At 40.0% G+C, this 7,500-nt stretch overlaps 1 protein-coding gene across 1 annotated transcript in view; it reads right to left on the bottom strand.

Annotated features, from left to right (window-relative positions):
• Positions 1-4,525: 4,525 nt before the first annotated feature.
• The window catches only part of LOC147467693 (uncharacterized), a 3,146-nt gene continuing 171 nt past the window's right edge, over positions 4,526-7,500 (bottom strand). The window contains exons 1-2 of the mRNA XM_086531010.1: positions 7,429-7,500; positions 4,526-4,733 (exon numbers count right to left, since the gene is read on the bottom strand). The exon at positions 7,429-7,500 is cut by the window's right edge and continues 171 nt beyond it. Coding sequence (XP_086387136.1) covers positions 4,526-4,733; positions 7,429-7,500 — 280 coding nt within the window. The remainder of the gene's footprint in view (positions 4,734-7,428) is intronic.

Genomic DNA, 7,500 nt, shown 5'->3' on the forward strand with positions numbered 1-7,500 from the left:
TTGTTTGCTTTAGTAATTCATATCGGAATGTGAATCTGAATATGTTAACATCATGCTACTTTAAGCATGAAAAAAGTTTATTTCTTCAAAAAACTAGTTGTGCAGATTAGCAGTCAGTAAATAGATCTTATTTGTGCAAATATAGAATTCATTCCATGACACATCAATCAAAGCAAAATTTTTTCTAGGCTTATTCACCTAGGTATGCTATACTTTTCATGATAATTTCATTGCAACAAAAGTTATCCTCGCACATTGTGCGTGTATTACAGAAGTCTTGCTTAAAATGGATATCGCACAACACAAAATTATTATCATTTGCAAACATTATAGGTTATCACAGTAAATAATACTAAACTCAGGTATTTTATTGATTTACATGAGTTACCGACTTGATTTACTTCAGTTTTCTCTGAAGAGACCACTTGCTGCCCCTCAAATCTAAACAAATTCGAACGCATTACTCTGATTGTGACTATATACTTCATTAGCCTTTGATTACCAGTCTGTCCTGAGAATGAACATAAAAATACACCCAATAGACTTTTTGTTGTTGCTTAAATGTTTTTCATGTCAAACACTTAGTAAATTCAGTTTCTTACGAGTTAAAAAGTAAATGTAATCCAAGCCAAAGGATTCAAACAATTATTTACCACCCATTTATCAAAGCTACATATGGTGGTATTTGTTTTATATTTTCATGCATGAACTGGAGTCTCGAAATATGCAGTATAATCTTACTTCAATGTTACATAAATTTTGTTGTAAACCATCATTGAGATACTCTTTAAACGGTTCAATGAGACGACATAAAATAAAAATCAGAAAATATTTGGCATTTTTGCCATTCGGCGATGGTTCGCGCATGCGTGTTGGCGCCCCTACTGGATAGGTTGGTACGCGTGGGCGGGTGGTGCTCTTTGGCAATAGAACTTGAAATACGGCAGCGAATTATTGCGAGTTTTTGGCAATTATTGCAGATAATGACGCTGCAGATAAGGCCTATAGTCCGGTAGATGTCACCCCTCATGGATGATTTTAGTTGGTTTCTAGTCCGGTAGATGTCACCCCTCATGGATGATTTTAGTTAGTTTTTAGTCCGGTAGATGTCACCCCTCATGAATGATTTTAGTTGGTTTATAGTCCGGTAGATGTCACCCCTTATGGATGATTTTAGTTCGTTTCTAGTCCGGTAGATGTCACCCCTCATGGATGATTTTAGTTGGTTTCTAGTCCGGTAGATGTCACCCCTCATGGATGATTTTAGTTCGTTTCTAGTCCGGTAGATGTCACCCCTCATGAATAGTTTTAGTTTGTTTCTAGTCCGGTAGATGTTAGCCCTCATGAATGATTTTAGTTTGTTTATAGGCCGGTAGATGTCACTTCTCTTGGATGATTTTAATTTGTTTCTAGTCCGGTAGATGTCACCCCTTATGAATGATTTTAGTTTGTTTATAGTCCGGTAGATGTCACCCCTCATGAATGATTTTAGTTGGTTTCTAGTCCGGTAGATGTCACCCCTCATAGATGATTTTAGTTTGTTTCTAGTCCGGTAGATGTCATTTCTCATGAATGATTTTAGTTTGGTTCTAGTCCGGTAGATGTCACCCCTCATGGATGATTTTAGTTGGTTTCTAGTCCGGTAGATGTCACCCCTCATGAATGATTTTAGTTGGTTTCTAGTCCGGTAGATGTCACCCCTCATGAATGATTTTAGTTGGTTTCTAGTCCGGTAGATGTCACCCCTCATGAATGATTTTAGTTTGTTTATAGTCCGGTAGATGTCACCCCTCATGAATGATTTTAGTTGGTTTCTAGTCCGGTAGATGTCACCCCTCATGAATGATTTTAGTTCGTTTCTAGTCCGGTAGATGTCACCCCTCATGAATGATTTTAGTTCGTTTCTAGTCCGGTAGATGTCACCCCTCATGGATGATTTTAGTTCGTTTCTAGTCCGGTAGATGTCACCCCTCATGAATAATTTTAGTTTGTTTCTAGTCCGGTAGATGTTAGCCCTCATGAATGATTTTAGTTTGTTTATAGGCCGGTAGATGTCACTTCTCTTGGATGATTTTAATTTGTTTCTAGTCCGGTAGATGTCACCCCTTATGAATGATTTTAGTTTGTTTATAGTCCGGTAGATGTCACCCCTCATGAATGATTTTAGTTGGTTTCTAGTCCGGTAGATGTCACCCCTCATAGATGATTTTAGTTTGTTTCTAGTCCGGTAGATGTCATTTCTCATGAATGATTTTAGTTTGGTTCTAGTCCGGTAGATGTCACCCCTCATGGATGATTTTAGTTTGTTTCTAGTCCGGTAGATGTCACCCCTCATGAATGATTTTAGTTGGTTTCTAGTCCGGTAGATGTCACCCCTCATGAATGATTTTAGTTTGTTTCTAGTCCGGTAGATGTCACCCCTCATCTACGTGTGGTAACGGATATGCTGCTCGCTGATCCTGGTGCTAAAACCACGTTCTGTTTCGCTGTAATAAGCATTATCGCGCTTCCTTGTTAATTTTCTTTTCGTGCCAGAGGTATTAGGTAATTTTATGTTAAGACAAAGTATCTGTTAGCCACTTCGGAGATCTTGTAACAAGCATCTATTTCTGATGAAGATCGAATGCGTTCAATAACTGTCTTGCGCTTTTAAATTTAGACATTTTTCCATAGCTACACACACACACACACACACACACACACACACACACACACACACACACATACATATATATATATATATATATATATATATATATATATATATATATATATATATATATATATATATATGTATGTATATATATGTATGTATGTATGTATGTATAATGAAAAAAAATAGCTTGCGATATATACATTCCTTTGTTTTATCTTTCGTGAGATAGCTGGTAAAGAATCATACATATCACATAATTTATTTACTTCACATTTATTTCATTAGAACATTTCAAAAATTATTGTATCATGAGAATTCAATAAAGTCTTTTTGGCAATTGAATATTGATCCAAATATCCTGCTTATTTGATTGATAACAGTGTATGCTGAACTAATAATGTATTTACTAATAACGTGTTGATTAATAGAATATTAATGTTGATATTGACAATATGAATCATCATTATTAATCATTATCATTCTTGTTGTAATCATTGATTTCATTATATTTTTCATTATCATCTTTATTATTACCATTATGGTTATTATGATTATTATCATTATCATTATTATCATCGTTATCATTATTATTATCATTATCATTATCACCATTACTGTCATCATTATCCTTATTATCGTCATTATCATTATAATTATTATCATCATTATCATCCTTATCATCATTATCACTATTATCCCTATAAATATCATCATTATTAGCATTAATGACAATAGAGTGATGATCATTATTTTATGCTCTTCAAAATGCAAGTGCCATATTTTGAAGAAAAAAGAAATCTTCATGGAAAATCCAAAGTTAAAAAAAATAATAATAATATCCTTATGTTAATAATTAACCGGTACCCAGACTATGTTTTAATAGCATATGTTCATTGGGATTTCCTTTTCATGTTTACGACTTTGAAGTTTGTTTATTATTCTGATATTTCAAATGCCCAAAATGACATAGAGATAAGACCATAGAAGGAGTTCCTCTTTTTTCATGTGATAATTATCATTTTTTTTTTTTTTCTATTTTTACTGATATCACTATCATCAATATTGTTATTCTTATCCTCATTATCTAGGTAATATTGAATGCTAAAAGAATAGTATACAACACACGGTGCCATTTCTATGTAAAAGTAACCAAGAGCACTAAAAAAACGATGCGAACCGGCTGAATTCCATTATTATATATATATATATATATATATGTATATATATGTATGTATGTATATACATAAATATAAATATATATAATATATATATATATATATATATATATATATATATATATATATATATATATATGTATATATGTATACATATACATACACACATCATCCCAAGAACCGGCTGTTAGCTAAAATCAGGGGTTCTTAATCATTTTTCCCCATGGACACTTTCTACTTATAACTTATTTTGTTATAAGATCTGCCACTTTATTTTGATAAATAAAACTAGATTTAATGTCGGGTAGGCCTGAACAAGGGTTCAAGACGAACATTAGCTACATACAGTCTGTTCAGTATTAATAATGCTTTAACCATTATTTAGACAATTTCTTAAATTTGGGGAGATAACTAAAATAAATAATTTCACTTGTAAAGTATAGCATGTGGAAACCCAATTAACCTTTGTGTAAATCGGGGCAGCTGGCAATGTTTGCTGCTTGAGACTGTGGTAGTGAGAGAACTTTTTGTGAGTGAGAATTGTTGAGAGAAAACCTGTTTTTAACATTTTTGAATCCCACCACTGTCTATATGTATATATATGTATATATATATATATATTAATGTATATGTATATATACACACATCTTTTTTTTTTTCTTTTTTTTTTTTTTTTTTTTTCTTCTTCTTTTCACTAAACGCCCCTCATCGACCTCGAAGCCAGACGCTCAACGACCAAGACGCTGAACGCCACCGACATACTGAGCACCAGAAGGAGGAAGGGCGTGAGGACCGTCTTGAGCTCGATGGGCGCGGTCTCAAGGGCGGTGCAGTCGTTGCTGATCACCTTCAGCTCCTCCCACCACTTCGTCAGCAGTCCTCCTGAGAGAAGGTCTAGGACGCTGCGCATGGGAGTCGGAGAGGGGAAGGGTGAGTCAGGCAGAGTCAAGGGGGGAGTGGTGAGTCAGGCAGAGTCAAGGGGGGAGTGGTGAGTCAGGCAGAGTCATGAGGGGAGTGGTGAGTCAGGCAGAGTCAAGAGGGGAAGGGTGAGTCAGGCAGTGTCAAGAGGGGAGTGGTGAGTCAGGCAGAGTCAAGAGGGGAGTGGTGAGTCAGGCAGAGTCAAGAAGGGAATGGTGAGTCAGGCAGAGTCAAGAGGGGAGTGGTGAGTCAGGCAGAGTCAAGAAGGGAATGGTGAGTCAGGCAGAGTCAAGAGGGGAGTGGTGAGTCAGGCAGAGTCAAGAGGGGAGTGGTGAGTCAGGCAGAGTCAAGAGGGGAATGGTGAGTCAGGCAGAGTCAAGAGGGGAGTGGTGAGTCAGGCAGAGTCAAGAGGGGAATGGTGAGTCAGGCAGAGTCAAGAAGGGAATGGTGAGTCAGGCAGAGTCAAGAAGGGAATGGTGAGTCAGACAGAGTCAAGAGGAGAGTGGTGAGTCAGGCAGAGTCATGAGGGAAGTGGTGAGTCAGGCAGAGTCAAGAGGGGAATGGTGAGTCAGGCACAGTCATAAGGGGAGTGGTGAGTCAGGCAGAGTCATGAGGGGAGTGGTGAGTCAGGCAGAGTCAAGAGGGGAATGGTGAGTCAGGCAGAGTCAAGAGGGGAGTGGTGAGTCAGGCAGAGTCAAGAGGGGAGTGGTGAGTCAGGCAGAGTCAAGAGGGGAGTGGTGAGTCAGGCAGAGTCAAGAGGGGAGTGGTGAGTCAGGCAGAGTCAAGAGGGGAGTGGTGAGTCAGGCACAGTCAAGAGGGGAGTGGTGAGTCAGGCACAGTCAAGAGGGGAGTGGTGAGTCAGGCAGAGTCAAGAGGGGAATGGTGAGTCAGGCAGAGTCAAGAGGGGAGTGGTGAGTCAGGCAGAGTCAAGAGGGGAGTGGTGAGTCAGGCACAGTCAAGAGGGGAATGGTGAGTCAGGCACAGTCAAGAGGGGAGTGGTGAGTCAGGCACAGTCAAGAGGGGAATGGTGAGTCAGGCAGAGTCATGAGGGGAATGGTGAGTCAGGTACACTCAAAAGGGGAGTGGTGAGTCAGGCACAGTCAAGAGGGGAATGGTGAGTCAGGCACAGTCAAGAGGGGAATGGTGAGTCAGGCAGAGTCAAGAGGGGAGTGGTGAGTCAGGCATTGTCAAGAGGGGAGTGGTGAGTCAGGCAGAGTCAAGTGGGGAGTGGTGAGTCAGGCAGAGTCAAGAGGGGAGTGGTGAGTCAGGCACAGCCAAGAGGGGAATGGTGAGTCAGGCAGAGTCAAGAGGGGAGTGGTGAGTCAGGCAGAGTCAAGTGGGGAGTGGTGAGTCAGGCAGAGTCAAGAGGGGAGTGGTGAGTCAGGCAGAGTCAAGTGGGGAGTGGTGAGTCAGGCACAATCAAGAGGGGAGTGGTGAGTCAGGCACAGTCAAGAGGGGAGTGGTGAGACAGGCAGAGTCATGAGGGGAGTGGTGAGTCAGGCAGAGTCAAGAGGGGAGTGGTGAGTCAGGCACAGTCAAGAGGGGAATGGTGAGTCAGGCAGAGTCAAGAGGGGAGTGGTGGGTCAGGCAGAGTCAAGTGGGGAGTGGTGAGTCAGGCAGAGTCAAGAGGGGAGTGGTGAGTCAGGCAGAGTCAAGTGGGGAGTGGGGAGTCAGGCAGAGTCAAGAGGGGAGTGGTGGGTCAGGCAGAATCAAGTGGGGAGTGGTGAGTCAGGCAGAGTCAAGTGGGGAGTGGTGAGTCAGGCAGAGTCAAGAGGGGAATGGTGAGTCAGGCAGAGTCAAGAGGGGAGTGGTGAGTCAGGCATTGTCAAGAGGGGAGTGGTGAGTCAGGCAGGGTCATGAAGGGTTAAGTTAATTTTGAGTCAGGTAGTTTCAAAAGGGGTTAAACTATTGGTGAGTCAGGTAGTAAAGCTAAAAGAATTTGGACTCATAATGAGTGAGATTTCACAAAGGGATTGAACGACTGACTTGTCAAGTAGAGTCAAAGATGAGTGAGCATATTGATAATCAGGTAAGGTCATAAGAGAATAAACTAATGATGCGTCAGGTAGAATCAGCAGGGATCGAGTTGATGGTGTGTCACGAAGTAGTAACAAAAAAAAATGTCTAAATCAAGGAATTAATAAGAGAGACTGGATTACGAAAAGAAACACGAGTCTTTTATATAGAAGTTGAAAGTGATCAATAGGTCAATTACTGATTAATGAGTCAGTTAATGATTGGTGAGTCAGTTGATGATTAAAGTGAGTTAATGAGTCAGTAAGAGACGGAAGGGTGAGTAAGAGGATTTGAGTTAAGACTGGGTCGGGAAGATGAAGATGAGTAACTCAGAATGTGAGTTAAAGGGGACAAGGAAGTGAGTCTGTCACACTAGCTCTTTGAGTCGCAGGGGATTGGGCTAAGTACGTACTAAGGACGAGAAGAGTGAGTCAGTCATCATAATAGAGTTGTTTTTTAAGAGTTTTGACATAGCCGTAATATATATTGACAACATTACAAGCAATAAGACTTCGTAAAGATTATCATTTCTTAGTATTGTATAATGTTATATAGATTTAACTTCTGTATGTTGCAAAGCTATAGTGATATGTTGTATAGATACTATATAGTTACGTATATGGTATATATATATCTATATATTGTTACATTTCATCTACTTACACACTGTTGAAAACCGGGTGCAAGGGAGAGTCCTGAGCGAGACAGAACGAAGCTCTTTCGGGGAAATAAGGT

This window comes from Penaeus japonicus, unplaced genomic scaffold (genome assembly GCF_977035675.1).
Source record: "Penaeus japonicus unplaced genomic scaffold, GWHDUDI00000001_assembly GWHDUDI00000034, whole genome shotgun sequence".
NCBI lineage: Eukaryota > Metazoa > Arthropoda > Malacostraca > Decapoda > Penaeidae > Penaeus > Penaeus japonicus.